At 55.8% G+C, this 23,334-nt stretch overlaps 3 protein-coding genes across 3 annotated transcripts; 2 read left to right on the forward strand and 1 right to left on the reverse strand.

The window, feature by feature from the left end:
• The first annotated feature begins 1,847 nt into the window (after positions 1-1,847).
• LOC34622963 lies at positions 1,848-7,871 on the forward strand. Its single transcript, XM_026336730.1, has 6 exons — positions 1,848-2,397; positions 2,897-2,998; positions 3,212-3,601; positions 4,044-4,132; positions 4,425-4,509; positions 7,846-7,871. The coding sequence occupies exons 1-6, from the start codon at positions 1,848-1,850 to the stop codon at positions 7,869-7,871; spliced, it is 1,242 nt and encodes a 413-aa protein (XP_026192515.1).
• Positions 7,872-17,612: 9,741 nt separating this feature from the next.
• Positions 17,613-18,872, forward strand: LOC34622677 (putative uncharacterized protein DDB_G0271606). Its single transcript, XM_026336731.1, has one exon. The coding sequence runs from the start codon at positions 17,613-17,615 to the stop codon at positions 18,870-18,872; it is 1,260 nt and encodes a 419-aa protein (XP_026192516.1).
• Positions 18,873-20,071: 1,199 nt separating this feature from the next.
• On the reverse strand, positions 20,072-23,213 carry LOC34622676. The gene is made up of 2 exons (XM_026336732.1): positions 22,835-23,213; positions 20,072-22,287 (listed from the first exon to the last, which is right to left on the reverse strand). Exons 1-2 carry the CDS (start codon positions 23,211-23,213, stop codon positions 20,072-20,074), a joined length of 2,595 nt encoding a protein of 864 aa, XP_026192517.1.
• Between the last annotated feature and the right edge of the window lie 121 nt (positions 23,214-23,334).

The raw sequence follows: 23,334 nt of genomic DNA on the forward strand, positions 1-23,334 counted from the left end.
TAGCAGGCACTTCGTAAGCGTATTTGGGCTCCCTACACATTAGGGGTACACTTGGTTGTAGCCTTGTTGTTCTTCCCATAAACCAGCAGCCGTGTGAGATGGGGGCAACAAGGGAGGCAGTTCCTTTTCTAATTACAGAATTACACCCGTCATCAAGATTTCGCTACTCCTGTTGCCGCTTGTCGCATGCAGGAATGATTACGAGTACGACACTTCTGTAACGCCGTTTCTGAGTTCCGCATAACGAGACGCATAACTTCAAACATACACCTGACAGTAAGGTACTAAGCGTTTTCCTAAAGAAACCCCCCTAACCCTGTCAGAGCCTCTCAGAGTCCCCACGAGAGGGGAGAGGGGCAGCAATGATGCGTCTTGCTGCACCCCGTGAGGAAGCCGAGCATTTACCGCTCGTGCTGCACCCCGCATGCGCATTCAACATTATTTAATTGTATCGACCTCACGGTACTCTGCAAAAAATAAGATGCAGGAACAGACAAATCCAGAAGTAATTTCTGTACAGTCAGATTAGGTGTTCTTAGTGTCGTACAAGTTGCCTGGATGCAGCACATACCGCTACATCTTCAAAGAGACCTGCATCAACACTTGCCCCCGTAATATGGTGATGGGAGGTATGCGTGCTTTCGTCAATCGCCCCTATCGCTTTAAAATACCAGTGATAGGCAGATTGGTATTCGCTAAACTAACCTCGTGAAACCATCGTACACACGGGGTAGCTTGCAATGCACAGGGATCGAACACGCGTGGAGGCCCTGAACCAGAGGTAAGACACTGCATTTTAAGTCAGAAAAAGCCATTGTTGATGAGGGTGTAAGGCCATATACAACAATGCTAGAGAGATTTTCGCTTAATGGGCCGAAAGAGCACAGAGTGGGCCTTCCCCGCAGCCTGCCCCCTTCACACTGCTTGAGGCGGTAAAGGAAGACACCAACCCGCTTAACGAGCATGTATTAAAAGGGGGAAAATGGTAGTTTTCTATTTGTTCAGTATGCCAAATAAATACGTGTAAGTTCTGCACGTCGCCGTTACGCGCATGGAGTAGCGGGCACAGAGGGCGATGGGGAACGCCACGTAAGATGGGCCTTAAAGAAACTCTCGTCATCTGGTTTTCTTGCGGATCTAAAAATAAATAGCGCAGTCCTGCAGTTGAACAACTGAACAACATTATCTACCTCTCAGTTGCAGAACCCCTCGGGCTTTCGGTCCACATGTTTGGGGCGCTCAGAGCAACAGCACGTGCCAGGCCTTCCTGCAACTCACTCAACAGAGGCAGGCTTTTTTTTTTAAATAAAAATCTTTATACGAATTCCCTTTTGCAGCTTATTTCAAGGCGGGTTCATTTTTAGCGAATGGGGTGGAAAACCTAGAAAAGCAGGCCTTTTGTTCCTGTTACCACGAGCACCCTCGCCCCTACCTCTATGCTAGGCGTCCGTTGCCCTGTGTCTGCAACTGCCACCGATTCGTTCCAAGCATCTGCTCCACTTCGTTGTTTTCCATCTCGCTGATAGTAGCGTCTTTTTAAAGAAAGCAACCGATTGAATGGTGGCGACTAGAGGTGATTGGAGATGCTTTCCAGCCCCAGCCTCACGGTGAGGGCATCCGTAGTTGCTGTTGGCATTTAGTCGAGCCAGTTGGTCGACCGCGATTCGAATTCTGTAGCTTTAAAAGCACATTCCACAAGAGGAGCTGGCTTCCGAGCTGCACATCGCCTGCAGCCAAGGATCGTGCGGTTTGCACCCCATTGTAGCCAGCCGCGGGGAGGGCGACGGACCTATTATCCATACCTTGCAAATTCGAGGTCCTTCGCCTTCTGGTGAGGGCTTGCACCAATGGCTAGCGGGAGGAGGCGTCGGGGAGGGGAGGAGGAGGTCAAGTCGAAGAAGAAGGGAAAGGCGCCTCGCGCTGCCTCGCGCGAAAGCCCTCTCCCCGCCAAAAAGAGAACCGAAGAACGAAATGAGGGCCTGTCGTCGGGGAGGGTTTCAAAGGGGAAGGCAGCGATTTCTCCTGCGGGGGGAAAGCGCTCTGAGCCCCCCCCCCAAAGACGCCACTCGATGTCTTCCCGTAGCTCGGGTAGCAGCTCACGTTCCCACAGTCCACTCCCCAAAGAAACGACCAGCGAGAGTGACAACTTCTGGGCAAAACAAGCTTCCGCGTGGGTAAATAACAAGACGTCGGAGCAAGGTCCCACGGCGCTAATGGCGCTCATTGCAACGCAAGCAGCAGTGCAAATGGCATCGCAGGCAGAGGGAAGCGCGCATGCAATGCCTGGCAGTTTATGTCCCCCAGGTGGACGTGGCTCTCTATCCCACCCAAGTGCACCGAAGAGAGATGGATCTGTTTATCCGAAGATCCTTTCGTTGGGGGGGGGAGGGGAGAATGGTGGTGGTGGTAGTAGTAGTAGTAGTATTCCACCCATGCCTCTCCTTCGGGGAAATTCAGTGCCTCCGCAGGGTGGCTTCAACGCAGGCCCTCCTGCCCCCCCCCCTCCTACAGGATTTCCTGCCTTAGGAGCTTCTTCTCAGTCTCCTTTTTTCGGCAATCTTCCTCAGCTTATGCAGCCTGGGGGTGTGGGGCCCACGCCTCCTGCTCCTGTGCCAGTGCCTGCCGCTCCTAAGGCAGCGCCTGCGCCTCCACCAGCGGCATCTCCTGTTGCAGCGCCAGGTAATCTTGATCGTCGTTTTTGTCTGCACACGGCAGCTGCCCCCTTTCAGGTGTAGATGCGCGGCTACGGCGCTGTACCGTCCCCGTTCGGGTGCGCTCTTGGGAGGGAGACAAGAGCCATCGTCCGGCTTTCGCTTTATGTGCAGTCAGAAAAGCGATTAGTGATTGGTGCTTTCTTCGATCACAAGAACTGCTTTTAAGTGCTTCTTCGCTGCAGGTCTCCAAGGCAAATCGATCCCGCAGTGGCTCAGAGACGTAGTGAGGGAGGCGGGGAGTAAGAAGGGTGCGAGAGACGGGAAAGAGGGAGAGGAAGAAGAGGGTAAGGCAGAGCGATTTTTTTTGCCTTAAATGCCTTCTGACGGTGCCAGAAGCTTTGGCTTGCAGCGCCATGGGGGTGTTTGCGTCGCGTAGCGGAGGGGGGGATGAGAGGGCTAGAATGGGGGGTTTAGGGGGGCTGTGCCTGCCACTGGGAGAGAGATGCGGCCTCTCGAGGAGCGTGGCGGTGTGGTTCTGTTGCGGTTTGTCTGCTTAGGGGGGCAGCTTTTCACGCCGTCTTCTAAGGGGGCACAATCGCCAAGAGATGCCTCCCCGGCTGCAGCAAAGGACCCGATGGAGAAAGACTCAGAGGGCACTTCGCAGCCGCTCCTTGTCGAGCAGATAAAGGAAGTGGTGACGGAAATCCTCTCCGCAGTGACGGATGAGATCTTCAGGGAGGCGGCCAGGGAGGCGATCAGCAACCAGCGCAGAAAGCAGCGAATTACTGGCAAGACAACTATAGGCCTGAAGCTGCAGGGTGCGGGGGCAGCGAATGAGACGGACTTCCAGAAAGAGCAGTCGCAGCAGGCAGAAGGCAACGTTGCGACGGGCTTCCGTAAAAGAGAAGATCAGGAGAAGCTTTCCAGTGGTGTCGTCAACTCGGACGGTAGGGGTCTACGCGGAGGGGAGGGAAAGCGAAGGGGGAAAGAGGAGAGACGAAGAGAGGGGGGACGGGGGGAGGGAATTTATCCTTCTCTGCCTCTCTCTCTGTGTTCTTCGTCCTATTTTGCAATCGCGTGCTGGGCTGCTCGAGGTCGCGCTGGCTAGCTGCTATGTGAAGTGATGAGTCTACAGAATTCGTTTCCCTGATGGCCCTTTGCACGAGCGAGATGCCTGTTCCACAACGCTGGCAGCGCCAGTTATATGCTACTGAGGGGAGGGATTTTATTTCTCCTATCCAAGACAAGAATCTGAAGATATATATTTATTTCTATAGACGTGCTTGTTTGTTGTGTGGGGTGTTGTTGGGAGCGTAGCGGGTGTGTAATGGCGAACGGTTGGACGGTGTCTCTGTTAATTTTTCTTTTTTTCCTTCCGTGTGCGCGCAGCTCTGGCCGTCGGCGCTTACCGATGCCCCTCAAGTGCAACTCCGCCACCTCCTGGTGTCTTCAGCATCGTTATCTATGAAGACGGCTTGGTGTGTTTCCTATTGCAGCCTCCTCAAGGCCTCTGCTAAGCGAAGGCCTCCCCAAGTGCTTCGCCCTTCCCAGTGCAAACTTTCAGCTGGCGATTGGCATCTCTGGTGGCGCGCCATCCCGGACAGAAATGGGGGGAGGGGACGTTTCGAGATAGCTTTCCGTCAAGACTTCTGTCTTTCCTTCCTGCACCTTGGGATGTACACTGGTCACTAGTGCTGCGCATGCCGTCGTCACATGGGTTTGCTGCAATCCACTCCTGCCATACACTGCACGCTTTCGTGTGATGCTCAGGAATTCGCACGCGTTCCTTTTAACGGAACACATCTGCTTTTTGGCACAAGCAACAAATTCGCGAACATCATTGACAGCCATGTGAGTCTCAATTCACGCTCATGCGAACCTAGCCGATTGCTTGTCTGTCCAAGAACACACCTTCTAAATATGTACATCTATACCTCTATATATGTACATCTATCCCTCTATATATGCACGTCTACACCTCTATATATGTACATCTATACGCATCTCTCTATTTGAGTCTATATGCGTGTAGATGTTTGCAAGGTTCCCTTTCGTGGATACTGAATGCGCTGCTTATACGGCAGTGTTTGTGTGTGTAGCGAGTGACAGAGCGCTCGACCCAAAGCACCCAGTTTTGAGTAAATTGTCGCGTCATGGTGTGCTGTCATTGTAACGCACTTGGGGTGGGAAAAGTTTACGGCTTGAGCAGTCCTCTGTGCCGCTGTGCTTTTGCGGCTCCTCATGCCTATTTCTTTCAGAGTACTGTGGCGGGCCAGCAGTGCGCCATCTACTTCTCCACTCGACAGCTTCATCAACAAGGGGGTTGCTTCTTTATGGTTCCTCTGGGAGGTGCCACGCGTTTGCTGCATAATAAGACAGTCCCGTTCTTGCCCCAGACCATCAAGGAGGAGCTGGCCTTGCGTAAAAGCCGCAGGAGCGTTTCCTCCTATATTTCGAAGAACAAGGAAGATTGGATCAATTGGGCTCCTAGCCCAATTGAAGGCAGTCTTCTAAGTGCGGGAGACGAACGTGTAGCTCTTACGGATCAGCGGGTAAGAATTACCATCTCGCCATTAACTACTGTAGCGAGCCTCACTGCCTCTGGGTTGTTTTTCCTGTCGCGGAGGTGCCGTGATTTCCACGCAGGATCCTTGCCGTGAACGCTAGACGAATGCGAGAAAAGCGCACTGCTGCCCACCCTTTACAACGCGGTAGACAGATATGCAGATACATCTGGATTTTTTTCAGCTTTCTAGCTGAGGTGTTTGGCGTACGTCTCCAGCTTCGCCGTATGTGTGCGCATGCAGAGCTGCTTCGTGATGGGAGATTCTCGGAGAGTTTATTATCTTGACCTCACGGATATGGCTCATCGCCTCCTTGTCGCTGAGGGCAAGGCCGAGCCACGCCCAGAGAAGCGCAAGGAGAGGAAGCACAAGAACAAGAGAAAGCGCAGGTAGAGAGCTGGCTTGCCGTGTGCTGCCTGCTGGCGCTGTGTGTGCCGTCTTTTGATGCAAACTTTGCACTGGGTGCTCTTATCATGGAGCCGCCGTCACACACACTCTCGGGAGCTCGCTTGTTGCTCGCTTGCTTGCCACGTTCACTGCAGTGCGCCTCTTTGGACATGTCTTTTGTGCACAGCCACAGCCGCCAGCACCGCAGAAGGCGCGAGAGAAGCTCCAGCCGCAAACGGTCCCGCCACGATTCGACTTCTCCCGAAGCGAGGAGCGACGCACTGCGGGAGCGTAGAAGGAAGGCCTCGCGCAAAAGTCCTCGTAGAAGTATGAGCGTTGATTCTGCTCGCTCGGCGCCAAGCAGAAATGCCAGCCTGTCGCCTCCAGCCAGGGGCAGCAGCAAGCACAGTGCGAGAACCCCCAGTGAGGAGGCGTCTGGGGGTTTCTCGCGCGGCAGTAGCCATGCATCGCGGAGAAGCAGCAGCCGTGGCAGCGAGGCACGGAAACGCCGTAGCCTCAGTGAGCGAGCTGGAGGTCGAAGCTGCAGCTTGGACGGATCTGGAGAAAGGCGCAGCTGCAGCAACTCGCGGGCTGACAGCAGGGCGAGCAGCGTGCAGAGCTGCGCAGCCTCGGCAGAAAGCCGCAGCAGAAGGTCTAGCGATGCGAGTCTTGCTGTGAGCGCCAAGAGCGACTCTGCGGGGCATAGGAGCGCCAGCACGAGCAGCAGCCGCGCCAGTGCTGCTTCAAGCAGAAGCTCCAGCAAGCCGCGGAGTGTCGCTTCAAGCAGCGACAGCCGTAGAAGTGGAAGTCGGGATAGCAACTGCAGTCGCAGCCAGAGTGTGGTGGGAAGAAGTCAAAGTGCGAGTGCGGCTGCAAGCCGACAGGCTAGCAGAAGTCCTAGCGGGAGCAGAACCAGTAGGGGGTCTAGCGGCAGCAGGCGAAGCAGAAGTGCCAGCTCTGAGGCTAGTAAGCAGGCGAGCCACGGGAGAGGCAGCGCCAGCATGAGGAGTGCGAGGGGCAGCGGCAGAAGCCGCAGCGGCGGTAGCGCAGAAGAAGCGAAGAGCAGGAGTTCTAGCGGCAGCAGGAGGACTTGTGTTGGCAGCAACAGAAGCCGGAGCGGCAGCAAGGAGGGCAGCATGGCAGGCAGCAGGAGTGCGAGTGGGAGCAACAGAAGCCGCAGTGGCAGTGCAGAAGAAGCGAAGAGCAGGAGTTCTAGCGTCAGCAGGAGTGCGAGTGGGAGCAACAGAAGCCGGAGCGGCAGCAAGGAGGGCAGCATGGCAGGCAGCAGGAGTGCGAGTGGGAGCAACAGAAGCCGCAGCGGCGGTAGCGCAGAAGAAGCGGAGAGCAGGAGTTCTAGCGTCAGCAGGAGTGCGAGTGGGAGCAACAGAAGCCGGAGCGGCAGCAAGGAGGGTAGCATGGCAGGCAGCAGGAGTGCGAGTGGGAGCAACAGAAGCCGGAGCGGCAGCAAGGAGGGCAGCATGGCAGGCAGCAGGAGTGCGAGTGGGAGCGAGAGAAGCCGGAGCGGCAGCAAGGAGGGCAGTATGGCAGGCAGCAGGAGTGCGAGTGGGAGCAACAGAAGCCGGAGCGGCAGCAAGGAGGGTAGTATGGCAGGCAGCAGGAGTGCGAGTGGGAGCAACAGAAGCCGGAGCGGCAGCAAGGAGGGCAGTATGGCAGGCAGCAGGAGTGCGAGTGGGAGCGAGAGAAGCCGAAGCGGCAGCAAGGAGGGTAGTATGGCAGGCAGCAGGAGTGCGAGTGGGAGCAACAGAAGCCGGAGCGGCAGCAAGGAGGGCAGTATGGCAGGCAGCAGGAGTGCGAGTGGGAGCAACAGAAGCCGGAGCGGCAGCAAGGAGGGCAGTATGGCAGGCAGCAGGAGTGCGAGTGGGAGCAACAGAAGCCGAAGCGGCAGCAAGGAGGGCAGTATGGCAGGCAGCAGGAGTGCGAGTGGGAGCGAGAGAAGCCGAAGCGGCAGCAAGGAGGGCAGTATGGCAGGCAGCAGGAGTGCGAGTGGGAGCGAGAGAAGCCGGAGCGGCAGCAAGGAGGGCAGTATGGCAGGCAGCAGGAGTGCGAGTGGGAGCAACAGAAGCCGCAGTGGGAGTAGGGACAGCAGGACGAGCAGGAGCGTTAGCGGCAGCAGGGGTAAATCAGGGAGTGAAATTGTGGAAGATCAAGATGGGAGTAGCGGAAGCCCTGCTAGGAGAAGTTTTAGCGGCAGCCGGTCTCGGAGTAACAGCGGCAGTCAGCGCAGCAGCAGAAGCCGCAGCGGTAGCGGCAGCAGAGGTTCGATTGGCAGTAGAACAGGCGCGAGGAGCAGCAGTGTTAGCCGCAGCGGCAGTCCGATAGTCGCTGATGCTGCTCCCAGTAGAAGCCCCAGCAGCGATGCTCACGAAGGAGCCAGAGATGTGCGCAGCAGCGTCAGCCGCAGCGGAAGCAGAAGTGTGAGTGAACGCCAGCGGAGCGCCTCTATCGCGAGCTGCAAGCGAAGTGAGAGCGGCAGGAGCATCAGCAGTGGGAGCGGCAGTTCTGACGGTGCCAACAAGACAAGCAGCGAGCGAAGCGCAAGCCGCGGCAGCACAGGCACAAGCAGCGAGAGAAGCGGCAGCAGTGCGGGAAGCGAGAGCAAGAGCTGTGGGCGCAGATCGGTCAGCAGGAATGTCAGCGGCAGTGAAGGCGAAGATGCCGATGCCAAGGGGATCCAGGCGAGCAGAAGCCGCAGGGGGAGCACCAGGAGTGCGCGTAGCAGCAGAGCAAGCAGCAGTGCCAGACAAAAGACCACTTCCCCGCCGCGCATGGACAGTAAAGTCTCGAACGGAAGAAGAAGTGTGTTCAAGGGAAACGCAGCGATGAGGGCCACACGAAACGGCAGCACCAGTGTAGAGCGCCTTCCAAGCCCGGCAGCAAACAGCCCGAAGGGGAAGAAGGCTGGAAAGGTTCAGTCTGCGGCGTCGAGCATTGCCAAGAAAAAGATGGCGTTGAATCATCAGCCGGCGTTTGAGGAGGATTCTTATGACGCGCAGAAAGCATTCAAGAAGCGCGGCGTGTCGAATCAACGCGCAAGCAAGCGCCAGCCTTCCTTGAGTAGCCAGGACTGTGCCTTAAGTCCTTCGGGCGCGTCTACACGCTCTCCTCCTCCAACGAGCGGTAAGGCGAAACGAGGAGCAGCCGCCAGTATGAGCAGCAGCAGCAGCAGCAACGCGGCCGCGTCGCAGCGCAAAGGAGACCGGAGATCCACGAGGAAGATAACTGTCCAGGAGGACGCTTCGAAATCCTCCGCTTCCAGCAAAGAAGCGAGGCAAGCCGCTGAGAGGAAAGGCAGGGACGGCAGCAAGTCGCGAAAGGAAGAGTCAAAACAGCAGTTTCCTAGGGTGCCGAGTGGGTGGGCCCTTAAACGCCAGATTTCGCAAGGCGTATCTACGCCGAGAACTCGAGGGAGCAGTGGACAGCGCAACTGCGGGGATGATAAGACTGAGGCTAACAAAAGAGCTAAAGCGGAACATGAGCCGAAGCCAGCTGCGAACAAACGGAGTCGAAAGATTGAGGGCACCAACAACCAAGAGGTTTCGAAGAGAACTCGTGAAACTTCGAGGAAAGCTCAGGATGCGCCAGCGAAGCGCAGGCGGACGAACCGTGCGTAATGCGTGGCTTTGCCATGCATTGGTTCTGGCAAAACGTGGCGAATATATTCATGGCTGATCGCTGGGCAAGCTTGCTTATATTTTCTTGATGCCCGCAGGCATATAAGCATATATTTATATAGAAAACGAAGACCGTGCAGAGCATATGTGGATGGATACAGAAGATTGTGGCTGTGCCATTCTCAGCCGTTGCAATAGCAACGAAGCCTGTTGTTTGTAATAGGCACAATTGTGCGATTTGGGCTAAATCTGTGGGAGGCGCCGTTTGTGCACGGTGGCTCGGCTACTCGGCTGTATAGAAAGCAGCGTGGAGTGTGTAGTCACGCGACGATATGTTCGCAAACAGGCATGCCTTGTCCATCGTCTAGATGCCAAACTGGGGAATACGTTTGGCTTTGTTTAGGATTACGGGTGTGACTCCGGCTAGAACGGATTTCAGTGCATGGGCTTCCGTGCGCGCGTCCCTCGCGTACCGCTTCATATGCCTTTTTAGAATAACGCATTTATCAGTTTGCTGTGTAGCTAAATGTCGCCGCAGCAGCTGTGCAATGCAAGCAGGACTCTGTTTGGAGGTCACAGGCTGAAATCTTCCCTCTAGCTCTATGGCGTATAAGGTGTCTTTCCAGGATGTCGCCCACAGGCTTGCCGCGAGACTTTCTAGCTGCAGCACACAGTCTCCGTCGATCCAGAGACGCCGAAGAAGACATCAAGCTAAGTAAAGCATCCTCTTCAGGGCAGGGGGGCGGCTATCGCTGAGTGTGGCCTACTGTTTTCTCCACTACTATTCGTTGAAACTTGGTGATGCTATTCTGCGCACGGCACACCAGGGCTTCACAGCAGAGGCAACAGTGCCTCTTCATGCGCAAGCGCCTTTTAAGTGTGTTTCGCTGCTCCCGTTTTGGAAGGCGCCAGGTGTTCTTTAGGAAGTGCTATCATCTGGGCTCTATCGCTGGGTGCTTCTACAACACTGGCTTGCCCCCAAACTGCTTCTGGTCAATCCCTTGTGTTGACCTTCGCCTTTCTCCGAACACTCTTCAGAGGAGAGAGGACAAGGCTGTGACAATTGTAGTTCGCTGCACACTGCAAGAGACCGACCGAGTAGTGTAGGGAACCCGTCAAGCAACGAGAGCTCAATTTACCGAAGTAGCTTACTTAGAGCAGAACGCCGCCACTGTCCGCAAGTTGAGTGCATCCCCCGTACACGCCCTGCGAGGACGCGGCGCATAATGCCAATAGCAGCTCGACAGCAAGTATTCTGAAGGTAAAGCAATGTAGTCACGAAAATTTTACAGCGGCTCTGTACACCTCTCTCTCTCTCTCTCTCTCTAGATATATATATATATGTATATATATATATATATATATAGATGTACACATGTACATATTATGAATACGAATTTGACACGTGGAACACCACATTCCAGATGAACAATTAACATAACGAGTAAATATGAGTGAACTTCTTAGGACAGGCCACCCGTCTGCGATCTTCTGTAGAGGGGATTCACATGTTGGATAGAGAGCTTCGAAGCAACAACGCCAGCCTAGGCGCTGTGCGCTGCTATCCACCAGCATTTTCTGGTGTGCAACCTACTCCCGGCTCGCAGAGAGGTTGCACTGCATGCCTTCGCAGCCTTGTTTGTGAAAAACTATTAAAATATGAGCATGCCGATCAATCTGTAGGAATTACTCGTACGCGGGTAAGGCAGTAAACTGCGCGAGAAAGTCCCTCTGCACACGGCTCTGAATATTTGTTCCTCTGTATGTTTTCAAAGAGGTACAGTTCAGATCTGTACACCTCTACAGCATTTGGCAAATTGTGTTGCACTTCCATGTCCTAGCTGCTGGCCGCAAAAAGTATCTGCTTTTCACCCCAGTCAGCCCCCCTTCGACTGCTACAGGCTAATGATCCACTGCTTGCTCTTCAAATCCCTCCAGAGTTGACCAATACAATACACATCACACAGCCAGCCGCTCCGCTCCACACAGGATCAACGCCATTCGCCGCATGCAGCAAAATAGCCCTTGCGCTCGAGGCTTTCTCAATACGCGCACGTGTCCAGATACTTCCTTTGCAAACTAGTGGAGTTTTTCGCCCTGCTACTCAGATACGCAAGGCCTACGCTTGCCTCCAGCGGTGGCTCGCGTGGCAGACTTTCGTTCTCAATCTTTCCCGTGGTGGTGTCTGCTTCTACAACTGTGCTTGCTTGCGCCTCCTTCTGTCAATGCGGTGGCTACAAAGCCCACACCAGGATTACACCCGAGCGAGTCCGCATTGTCAGGCCATACACAGTGCACGCGTCGTCTGCAGCACGCACAAATAATGAGGATCTTTAGCGGAGGCGGCACAGACGCGCCTTTTTCCCTCCCCTGCCGCCTCCTGCTTGGGCGTTCTAAAAATATATCGTTTGAGAGAGCTCCGAGGCGTTTGTATTTCCTGGAGTGTCGCATGCGTCGACTCGGAATCTCTGCTTCCCCGACATCTTCAGGCGCTAACGCGTCAACCCCCCCTGTCGCACGCTTCTGCGTGGAGGTCTCTTGGCTCAAACTGCAGCATTTCACCGCACTGCGACCGCTCCCTGAGCGCTGTGCGCAGCTGAGACGTGCTTGGCCGTCACAGAGGTTCCTACCGTCGCCACGTGTCCTCTTGTGCCTGCTCCTCGTGCACTCATCGGTGCAACTGAGGCATTCTTTGTCTCGCAGCCGCTTCGAGTCACTGCTCTTCTCTACAGAGGAGCAGGTGCTTCGAGGAGGCATTGGCCCTGCGCGCGAAAGGCACTTGGCTGTCTCCTTCCCACGCCTCCTGCTTCGAGCCAATGCAGCAACCTTGCGTCTGTCAACTGCACAAGGATGCGCTCCGATGCAACGCTTAGAGCTGCCGCTGCCGCTGCTGGTGCTGCACTTGGCAGTCATTGCGGAGCTTCTGCTGCGGTGCTTGCCGCTGCTGCTGCACTTGCTGTCGGTGTGCTGGCGAACACTGTCCTTCTTGTTGCGGCCTCTGCCCGAGTCTCTCCGATCGCGCAGCTCAGCGCTCGAAGCAGCCACAGCCGCAGTTGAATTTCGGCAAGCGCATGATCGCCGATCCGAGTTGCAGCTACGTCTGCTGCAAGCGTGTTTGCTGCTGCGAGATCTGCTTCTGCAGGAATCTCTGTCCACACCAACCTTGTCACTACCTTTTCTTCTTGTGCATCGGCGACCATGGGGGAGTACGCCAGAGCATCCAGAGCCTCTAGGCCAGCTGCTGTGCCTGCTGCCCGAACAACTAAGCGCCTTCGAGTCTCGAGCAAGGCTCAGCAAGCGCGGAGTCTCTGCATCGGGCAGCCATCTTTCTTCTTTGTCGCAAGATTCCGAGGTAGAAACGGGGGGCCTCTGTCCACGTCCTCCATCTGTTAAAGCAGCCTGAGAAAAACGCATATCGCCGCTGCTGCCCTCCTCAAGTGAAGCCCTCTGTTTGTTGCTGAGTCTGCTAGGCTGACTGCTGCTCTGCGAGCGAAGCTCGCTGTCACAGGTACACAAACTACTCGTCCTGCTGCTCGTTCTGCTGCTGCTCGTCCTGCTGCTGCTCGTTCTGCTGCTGCTCGTCCTGCTGCTGCTCGTCCTGCTGCTGCTCGTTCTGCTGCTGCAGCTGATCCTGCTGCTGCACTTACTGTTAGCGGAGCTGCTGCTCGTGCTTCCGGTCACGTTGCAGAATGTGTCGCTCCTCTCGCTGCCACTCTTTGCGCCTTCGCAGCTCGCTGAGGTGCTCTCACGAGAATCTAAGACCAAGGAGGAAGCCTCACGACAATTGGCTTCTCCTCGCCCGGCTTCTGCTTTTTCCCCTGCTGCCGTTGCTGCTTCTCGACCTCCTGCATGCGGCGCGGAGTCTTCTCCTTTGTGTGCAGCAGCGAGTGTTGCTGGCGTTTCAGAATTTGCCTGCGAAGAGGTCTTGGCAGCTAGAACCCTCGCCACAGCGGCCTGAGCCGCCTCCAAGGCTGCAGCAGAATCAAGAGGAGCAGAGCGTTGTTGCTCATGTTGCTGCTGTGCTGCCTTATGCTGCTTCACCTGGTCATCTCCGGGGAGCGCATCTTTCCCGCTGGCGTGCTGCTGCAGCTTTCGTTTCATGACACGTAGCCTGAGGGCTGCCCGCAAGGCTACGGAGTCCTTTAGGGGATGCTGGTGCTCCATGTTACTTCCGCTTTCACCAAGTGGGGGTGATGTGCTGACTTCCGAAAGACTCTTTGCTGCTCTTCTCCGCAAATCTGCCAGCGCCCTTAAATTGGCTGCCATGGGCCTGCAGAAACACCAGCGGTAGAAGAGCTGCAGAGGCATCAGATACGTAGTAGCAATCGTATGGCATAAATGCATACAGAGATGAAAAAATACATTCTATTTAAATGTATATATGTATTGCCAAGTGCTGCTGGACGTCAAGCAGAGACTCAAGGGGGTTCCTTCAGAAGCTCGCCCTCCAGCACCTTATTTTCGTATATTTGTTTTCCACTACATTATACAGACTCTTTGTTTGGCATCGATATCGAAAGGGCCGCTGCCTTCCCGCGAGTCGAAGTGCGCGTTTTAGTCTGCTAAAGCAGCAAGGCGCTTTTGTACCGCCCTTGCAGACTGCGAAACGGTAGCGGGTACCGCTTTCCCCCTCCTTTGCGTGCCTCCCTCTGTATATTATCGCTTGCAGAATGCTATGGGGGAGATCGCGTTTCTTTGCTCAAGTCACAGACTGATCGCTCGCGTCAGTGCTGCTTGCCTGTCTGCACTTGGCGCCCCTTGGGCAAGCGCGTAGGAGGGAAAGGGGGGGGCCTCCTGAAGATACTGGAGAGTCTCCTGGAAATTGCGCCGCAGCTCCCCAAAGATGACGTGTATTCTGCCCTGATAGTGCTCTTGCACCCGAGGATCCGACTCGGGCAGATCGGCTGTGCATACACCCCGCAAAAAAACATCTGCATGTGCGCCATTGCGCTGCAGCTCCCTCCCACGCGCATCTGGGAAACAAACAAGGCGAACCTGCTGCCCTGCACGCCGCCTCCGACGGCTTCGTGGAAAGTAGCGCAAGGGCCAGAAGGAAAGTCAGAGAAGAGAAGCGCCTAACTACCGTAAAGAAGTGCGCCACAGACTTCACAGGGGCGGAAGGCTTTCGGCGGGGGGCCCTTCGTGCTGCTAGTGCAATTGCCGCTGCCGCTTCTTGATGCGAGGAGGCATCTGCGTCTTTGCTGCAGTTTCGACGCCCTCTCTGTCAGCTTTTCTGTCAGCGTTGAATCGCGGAGTCGCCTCGCGTCTTCAGCCTGGCAGGGCAGCACACACAGCAACTGCAAGGCCGAGGCTTTCCACATATTCATTTCTATGGAGTTCACCTTGAAGACGCCTTCAGGAAAGAAAAAGAAAGCAGCTGCCGCTTTTTCGCCCTTGCAAATAAACCTTACGTCTTTGAGAACTTGTGCGATTTCGTGCTCAATCCGCTGCAGCAGCCTCCCTACGGCCTCGTCACTATCCGTTGCTCTGCGCTGCCACAAGGGAACCCCACACGCAGGAAGACACACCCACTTATTCGACTTCAAAGCAGAGAAGCAACGTTTGTGAGACAAGGCAGCAGCTGTAGCGGCAGGGGCCTTGCCCTACAGAGTGTACAGAAGAACCACAAGATGATACGAGGCACTACACCATGCGAGAAAGATTCACACAAACACTTGTTTGTTTTTCGAACGAAATTGCCTACAACAGATAGAGAAAGAAGAACCGTCTAGAGCCGCCTTAGCGAGAGGCAACAGCATGCAGCGATTTCAAAAAGACTGCAACAACCGCTATGTACACCTCAGCAGCAAGCGGATCAAAGGCCCCCTCTCCCCTCCCTCTTCCCCGCTTGGAAAAATCCCCTCACTGCGCCTCGCTCGATCTTTCTGTCCGCCTCGTCGATGAGCGCCTTGAGCACTTGGAGGGAGGCCTCCTCGTATCCGAAACGGTGAGTCTTGCGCTGCTGTCTGTACACCTCGCGCAGTTCCGGATCGTGAGAAAGCTTGCAGCTCTTCAGCCCCAGGCGTGCCTGGCAGCACACACCAGAAGAAGACAGAGCTTTTTACAGCCTCCACTGTCTGCAGTCCTTCTTCGAAAGAGAAAGAGAGAGAGAAAGAGAGAGAGAGAGACAGAGAGAGAGAGAGAGAGAGACAGAGAGAGAGAGAGAGAAAGAGAGAGAAAGAGAGAGAAAGAGAGAGAGAGAAAGAGAGAGAGAGAGAGAGAGTGTTGCCCCTAAGCAAGCAAGGCTGTTAAACAGACCACCTCTGCGGCACCAGCAGCAGCCCCCACTGCTTCAGCTGCTCTATCTCTTTCACTTTCTCTCGTTCGTTCTTTCTTTTGCTCTCTCCCTCTCCCTCCCTCTAGATGCTTCTAGACAGCAGCAGCAGCCAAGAAGCTGTCGCTTGAGAAGGCAAGGGGAGGCAAGCGTGTTGATACAGCGCCACTGCATGCATTGAATCCTTGTCTACACAAGCAGGCTCCACGACAACAGAATTATCGAGTTCTTCCCGAAGCCTCGGTAAGACTTTGAGCGCAAGCTTCCAAGAACCCACCTTCGCCAACTCTAGAGACTGCAGCACAACGAGGCACCCACAGGCAAGCAGCAGCTCAAGAAGCCCTTTCGCAGCACAGAAAAAGAAGCGGCGTCTTCCTAGTTGCATCGACCTTGCAGCAGCAGCAGGAGCATAGCACAACTGCACCGGTGGAGTTGCTAAAAGTGCATGTAGACGGGGATCAACGCGCATTCACGCATCGCACCTTCTGAAGCACATACGCACATCACATCAGCGAATGCAGCCTAAAGCCTTTCAAAGGCAGCCGTCAAGCCCTCCTCGAACCACTGGAAGGGGTCCGCAGAGTCGGGGCGAAGACACATTTAAACAGCAACTCTAAAACAGCAGCCGTGCGATGCGATTTTTCCTCGCACGAAGCTCCCTCCCTGCAGCGCCAGGCAGCATCAAACGACGCGCAAAATGAAAAGCCGCACAAGCGTTTACCACTCCGTCCAAGAGCTGAAGAGGGCAAATTCCTGTGAGGAAGAACTTGCAGACTGAGGGGTGCCTAAAGTCTTGGTGCTTTGAGTTTTCCACGCAGTGCATGAGAGCTGCCAACTGGCACCGGATACTGTCCATCAGCCCTTATGACCAAGATTGCCTCTCATGGCGTGGCTGTCAAGGATGCTGATGAGAGGGGCTAAGAGCTCGTCTTTGCGTGTTCGAGCCGGAGAACACCTCGTCTACACCGACCGAATGCCGCAGTGCGGAAATGCCGTGATGTATGCCGCCAGCTGCTTGCCCCTGCAGCTGCAGGAGCTGCTGTTGCTTCGATTCGGCTGTAATGCTCAAGACAGCTGCTGCTAGCAGCTCCCTGTACACCGGAGCGAGCGGCGAGAGAGCAAGTCGTGGCTTCGAACCTGAGCTTGGGGCGCTGTCAGCCTGGAGAACAGCCCCTTACGTTTCTGGCGAGAAAATGAAATGCACCAGAGAGCGCGCGGTGTGCGACATTGAGAAGCAAGGAAATCCCCTCTAGCGGTGCAAGATGGGTTGCCGGATCTTGGGAGCGCAGCTGAGGAAAGCGCTCAAACAAACGCACCAAGGAGACAGAGCAGCGATGAAGGGACGGCTATACCAGGAAGGCAAAGTGCCTCCATGAGACCTTGATCAGGAAGTCTGGAAGAAAAGCATCTGTCTGCTGGAAGGGGCCCCACGTTCTACTATAGGGAATGAGAAGGCAGGCGGGTAGACAGAGAGAGTGGCTGGAGAAGTGGCAACCTGCAGCAAACGCAAAATAGCCAACAACTGCTGCGCTGCACCTGCTTAGACCAGCACACTGCTGAAAGGACGAAAGGATTAAAGCACGCCTTGCGCTTCTTCTTGCAAGAACTGCAAGAAACACGCTTACCACCACCACCCCTTTCAGGGGCCTCGCAGCCGCCGTCCTCGCTCCAGGGTCCTGTATGTGTGTGCAGCGGCTCAAGACATAGCGCAAACCACGCCCTCTATTCCGCTTTCTTTGTGTTTTTACACTCCAATTCAGCTACTTCAGACCCTAACTTCGGATCCTGTGTCTCAACAGATACCTCGAGAGAGAGAGTGAGAGAGAGAGAGAGCACGAGCGAGGGCAGCCGTGCAGACGGTTCCTTGCCACTCCTTTTGACGCCCACATTCACCGTGTCAGGGGCCCACTCAAGAAGCAAACAAACCTTCAGGAAATCCTTTTTTGACGCGTGGAGAACCCCTAAAACGTAATTTTTGGCCAACACGCAGAAAAGTGCCTGAAAGCTCGAGGCCCGCAAGGCATGCGCCCTACACTGGCTGCGCACGAACTCCCGCGCAGCTACGCCTGCACAAAGGAAATCTCATCATAAACACGCAACCATGGCAACTTCTGCTATGTGGGAGGAAGAAGACACGTGGGCTTCCTCACGCCTCAGCAGTGCGGAGCAGCAAATAGCCGCCGTCACAGCAGCAGCCGCCACAGCAATCGCGACGGCAGGTTCCCCTCTGCTGTCTCCCGCAGCAGTCTCTCCCAGCCACCCCGCCTTCCCCCCAATAGGCGCTTCCTCAACAGCAGCGCAACATGCAGCAGCAGCGCAACATGCAGCAGCAGCGCAACATGCAGCAGCTGCTCTGCAACAAGAAGAGGGCCTTCTGCTGGGAGACGACAGTCTTGCCGACCCTGTGGTGCGTCCTTGCACCGCTGCCACGGAAGATCCTTCTTACGCCACATCCATCCGAAACTCCTCTGCTGCTATTGCAGAAGCGGCAGCAGACTCTCTCCTCCTCGACGACTGGCGAGACGACGGACCAGACCCTATCACAGCTGCAGAAGCAGCGGCAGCAGCAGAGACGCATCCTTCAGACACGGATCTCAGTGGCAGCCTGCTGGATCGGGAAGAACCGCAGCAGCAGCAGCAAGCTCTACAAGAGAGGATGCTTCGCATGCAGTTGCAGAGCCATGCTCAGCCGCAACAAAGTCAGGCCGCTGCTCCCGTTTGTACATGCGGCGGTGAGAGGGCTTCTATCACGCTGCAGCGGCTGTCTCGGAATGTGGAGGAGGTTCGGCAGCAGCAGCAGCAGCAACAGCTGCTGCTGCAGCAGCTGCAGCAGCAGCAAGCAGCTTCTCACCAGCTGATTAAGCAGCTACTTACCGCCATCCAACACTCAGGACGTGGACACATGGAGGCTGCTGCGACACCTGCAGCTGAAGCAGGCAGTAACGCGGAGCTGGGAAGAAGAGGCTACAGAAGAGGCCACATTGTTTCTCCCCCCTGTTCCCCTGCTAATGGCTGCCCGCACAGTGATGTCTTGCAGCAGAAGCAGCATCTGATGCAGCAGCAGCAGAGGCTTGCAGACGAGCGGCGGCAGCAGGAGCTGCAGCACCAGTTCCTCATGCAGCAGCAGCGGGAGCGCGAGCAGCAGCAGAGGGAACAAGAGCAGCGTCGGTTGTTATTGCTGCAGCAGCAGCAGGAAGAAGAAAGACAGAGGCGAGAGGAGGAGCAACGCAAGAAGCGGGAGGCCCTTCAGCAAAAGCACCAGTCCCTTATGTCATCTTTGATCAGAGGAGGGGGTCCAAGCACCATTTTTGCAGATTCTGAGCCTACCGGGGCGGCTAAAAGCAGCTTATTCGACGACTAAGTGGAGGCTGTTGAGGCACGTGCTCATAAAAATCTCAGGTTGTACAGCGGGGACGACTGCGGCTGCTGCTCTTCAAACTGCTCTTGTCGCTGCAGCTCACTTGCTCGCGCAGCATCCAAACGTGGCATAGCGTTTCGGCGATGTGTAGCGGGTGCAGCGCAAACAAAGGGCAGAGGCAGGGGTAACCCTTTGTGCTGCAGCTACTGCTGCTGTAGCACAAAGCCGCAGCTACTGCTGCTGTAGCACAAAGCCGCAGCTACTGCTGCTGTAGCACAAACCTGCAGCTACTGCTCCGTGGTTCACTTGTCCGAATATCTGTCATTGCGAGAGCGCGTGATGCCAGTATCTTGCGCTTTTGCTGTAGCAGCAGTGGTGCATGTTACCACTCTTTCTTGGCCGTTTGTTCCCCACGCAGCGACGTCCTCACGCTGGCTGACAACCGGCAGCAAGGGGAGGAGACGCTTGGGAAGCATGGAGGGGCAGCGCAAACATGGCGTGCGTGACGAGTCAGTCGGCAGCTGGGGGGAGAGCCCACGCGGGGTTAGCAGGCTTGGTGTGTCAGACTCTAAGTGGATATCGTCGTGTACAGATAGATGCAGACACAGGGGCGTAAGACATAGTAACCTATTCTGAGCGTATCGGAGTTCAAAAGCGTTTTGTAAGCTGCAGGAGGTCACTAGACAGTTCTAGGCGCATCGTGGTCCAAAAAAAGACGCAACGGGGGGGAGATTGGAAGGGAGGGAGGAAGGCACACGCACACGAAGATACACATCACTCCATGACTGGAAGGAAGGGAGGAGAAGCGCGCACGGGAGGGAGGGGCCCGAGCAAAGGGTAGGCAGCGACACATAAATGAATATGAAGAGGAAACGACACGCAAATGAGTGCGTGTATATGTATAAATGTATATTCTGTACATATACAGACGCGCTTTAAAGGGTAGGAGATGATTTATGCAGAGGCACGGAGAAATTTGCATTGGATATCGGGGAGCAGATAGCCGGTGACATGTAACTTGACTTGGAGTTCTGCCAAAAGCGGCGCACGAGTCTGCCTGATAGGGGAGGCGTTTTCAACTGTACCCGCAGTGGTGGAAGGTTTTTTTCAGTAGAAACGACCGACTGCGCCCTCAGCTAGCGATGCCTTCCCCAGAACAGCCTTCCTAAAGCGAAGGCTGTTCTGGGAGGAGGATGCCGAGCCTACGGAAGAGTGCGCGTTAGACTGAAGCTTTCTCTTAAAGAGAAGAGAGCTTCATCGATGCGCCGCAGCAGGAGGAGGGCAGCAACAGCCGCCTCCCGGGGGCTGCAGCGATGCTGCAGTGTGGTGGAGGCCTCCCCTGCCAGCCCTTCTGAAGCGAGGCTGTGCAAGCCGTGCAGATGTTGCTGCAGCTCAGTCCACAGCGACGGGTAAGTAGCCGGGAACTGCTGCAGCAGCTGTTCGCTGAACGTAGCCGCTTTTTTCGCAATGCTTATGGTGCTGCTGCTGCAAGAATCGTGGAAGGGGTCAAAGAAGTAAAAGGCTGCAGCACGAAGCAGCAGGAGCTGCTCGGGCAAGCTGCGATACAGCGGCGGCTGGCGCTGCTGAACAGCGACAACGGCAGCGGCAAGTCGCAAACTGCGAAGTTCTTCTGCTTCGTGGTCCTCCACATGCAGCCGGAGCTGCTTCAGGAGGTGCTGTCTCTCTCCTTCTTGCTGCAGTTGGTGCTGCTGCCACAGGAAGGCGGCCGCAGCAATGCGCAGCAGCAGCGGCTGTGCTGCTGCCCTGCTGGAGGGGCTGCTGCTGCGACTCACTCGAACAAGCGCCTCCGCAGCAGCGACGGCTGCTTGATGCAGCTGCACAGTCTCCGAGGCAGCTGCAGCATTAGAGAACGCGGGGGAGAAGCAGCAGCTGCTAAGAGAGGAGAATGCGTCTGCCAGCACCCGCTGCGGCGACTGCTGCAACAACTTGCTCCAATCCACACAAGGCACCGAGGCTCCAGCGCTGCCTCGCCTGATGCTGCTGCTCTTACCGCTCCTCAACGAGACACATGCGTTGGAAAGCGAAGCCAAAGCAGTCACTGCAGAGGCCCCAGAGAAGCTGCTTGCTATCCTCGTAGTAGCAGTTGCGTCTTCTTCGTCTCCTTCGGTATCGACGCAGAAGATTCTCGTCAGAGGTTGCACGTGTGCCTCCTCATGCTGCGCTGATGATGCTGGTGTTGCCGCCGCAAGAGTGCCCTCTTCGTCACTGGCAAGTAGCCCATACATTGAATGCGGAAAACAGAGGGGTCCTCTCAGGGTTGCCTCTCCAGCTGGCGCAAGCTGCTGCAACGAATTGGATACCTCTGCTGCTGCAGCAGCTTGCACATGCAACCCATCGGCTGCCAAAAGCACTGCTGCACCGCCCTTCCGACCCTTATGCCTGCGCTGCAGTACTTGCGCCAGTCGAAGCCCCAACAGGGGAGCAACAAAGGCTGAGACGCATGCCTCCTCCCCAGGTGCAACGTACAACACTTTCAGCTGCATCTGCTGAGAGCGCATCTGCCGCATCTGTATCTGCTGCATCTGCTGCCGCGCTGCAGCAAAGGCAGCGCGCAGCGAACGAAGCTGCTGTGCAAGGGAATACCCCGAAAGACCTAACAGCACCAGAACCGCTGTTGGAGCTGCGGAGTCTGACGTGGGGGCTGTTCCTGCGACTTGATCCGTTGCTGCCTCCACGGCTAGCTGCTGCAGCCATAAGGCCACACTGTGCAGCATCAGCGATGTCTTTCCTGATCTGAAAGGGCCATGCAACAGCACCACATCTCCTGCGCCAACCGGCAACAACGCATCGAGAGGTGCCCATCCGGATAAAAGCAGAGGCGGCCTTTGGTAGTGGGTGCAGCTTGCACTCTGCGAGCCTTCTCCTCCCCGCCGACGCTGACGTGTGCTACAGGCTCGCCACAGCTGCAGCGCAGGAGGAGGCCTGTACAGCTGCTCCGCAGCAGCAGCAGTTGCTGCTGCTGCCTCCTGATGCAGCTGCAGAAGCGCTGCAGCTGGCGAGAGCACCTCTACCGACACACTGCAGTCCCCCCAAACCTCCCTGACGCTGCAAGCGCTGCCGTCGGGAAACCCGATAGGGCTGTTCACCAGGCTGCACAGCGCCGTCTCCCGCATGTCTTGCGCTTGCAGCTGCTGCCGCTGCAGTTGTTGCAGCAGCTCCTCTATGGAGCTCGCAGCTTCGCCCCTCCTCTGCGCAAAGCCCCCCTCCCCCGTCGCTTTACTACCTGCCTGTGCTGTGGAGCCAGAGGGGAAGTCTTGCAGCAGCCCCACCAGCACGTGCTTCTTCCACAGCTCGAGCACGACTCCCACTCGGGAGGGATCCCCCCCGATGAGGCCCTTCACGAATAGCGCATCCCCCAGGCGAGCCGCTGCGAGGCCCTCACAAAGCAGCAGGCTTCCTGCGCACAGCCATAACGCAGCAACAACAGAACGTCAAATGCGCGCGAGAAGAAGCAGCATGCATGCATACACATTCAAACACACACACTCAAGCAAACACATTCAAACACACACATTCAAGAACACACATTCAAACACACACATTCAAACACACACATTCAAGAACACACATTCAAGAACACACATTCAAACACACACATTCAAGAACACACATTCAAACACACGCATTCAAACACACACATTCAAACACACACATTCAAACACACGCACTCAAACACACACATTCAAACACACACATTCAAACACACACATTCAAACACGCACATTCAAACACACACATTCAAACACACACATTCAAGAACACACATTCAAGAACACACATTCAAACACACACATTCAAACACACACATTCAAATACACACATTCAAGAACAAACATTCAAACACACACATTCAAGAACACACATTCAAACACACACATTCAAACACACCAACAAGAGCACTTGAAGCAGCTGGCAGATGCTGCACTGTAAGCTCGTGTGGTCACCTGATGCGGCAGCAACGAGGCCTTCGGTTCCACTCCCCAGCTTCCCCAGCTGCAAGCTGCGGGGTTCCCTCTCCATTTGCCGCAATATAGCCGAGATGCTCTCAGTTGCTAGGCCTCGATGTTGCTGCCGCTGCACGTACTTGCAACGGGGGAAGCCTCGCTGCAACAGCGAGGCTTCCCCCGTTGCAAGCCACTCCCCCCGCGATCTAAGCCTCCCATTTGCACAGTAAGCGCAGCCTAATGCGTCGAGTGGCGCTGCTGATTCGGCTGCTGCAGCAGTAGAGGCGCCAATCCTAAGAAGCGTCAAGCTTCTTGCTCGGGGGGGGGGCCCCCCGAAGGCTTGGGATCGGGAGGCAGCAGCAACAGCTGCTCTCCACATCTTTCACCTTGAGGGTGAATAATGGCATGAGGTGTTTTTTTCCTTTTTCAGCGTCTGCAGGCCTCTTGTTTCCGCGCAAGAGCCGGCACGGGGCGGTACTTCCCTACTGGACACCTCGCGC

Source organism: Cyclospora cayetanensis, unplaced genomic scaffold (assembly GCF_002999335.1).
Source record: "Cyclospora cayetanensis isolate NF1_C8 unplaced genomic scaffold, CcayRef3 CcayRef3_contig_144, whole genome shotgun sequence".
NCBI lineage: Eukaryota > Apicomplexa > Conoidasida > Eucoccidiorida > Eimeriidae > Cyclospora > Cyclospora cayetanensis.

Coding starts and splice junctions, on each gene's coding strand:
- LOC34622963 (XM_026336730.1), top strand. CDS start 1,848: ATGGCTAGCGGGAGGAGGCGTCGGGGAGGGGAGGAGGAGGTCAAGTCG. Junction 3,602..4,043: donor TGGTGTCGTCAACTCGGACG/GTAGGGGTCTAC, acceptor GTGTGCGCGCAG/CTCTGGCCGTCGGCGCTTAC. Junction 4,510..7,845: donor CATCATTGACAGCCATGTGA/GTCTCAATTCAC, acceptor AGCGGCAGTCAG/CGCAGCAGCAGAAGCCGCAG.
- LOC34622677 (XM_026336731.1), top strand. CDS start 17,613: ATGGCAACTTCTGCTATGTGGGAGGAAGAAGACACGTGGGCTTCCTCA.
- LOC34622676 (XM_026336732.1), bottom strand. CDS start 23,213: ATGTGGAGAGCAGCTGTTGCTGCTGCCTCCCGATCCCAAGCCTTCGGG. Junction 22,288..22,834: donor CCTCGTTGCTGCCGCATCAG/GTGACCACACGA, acceptor GGCTGTGCGCAG/GAAGCCTGCTGCTTTGTGAG.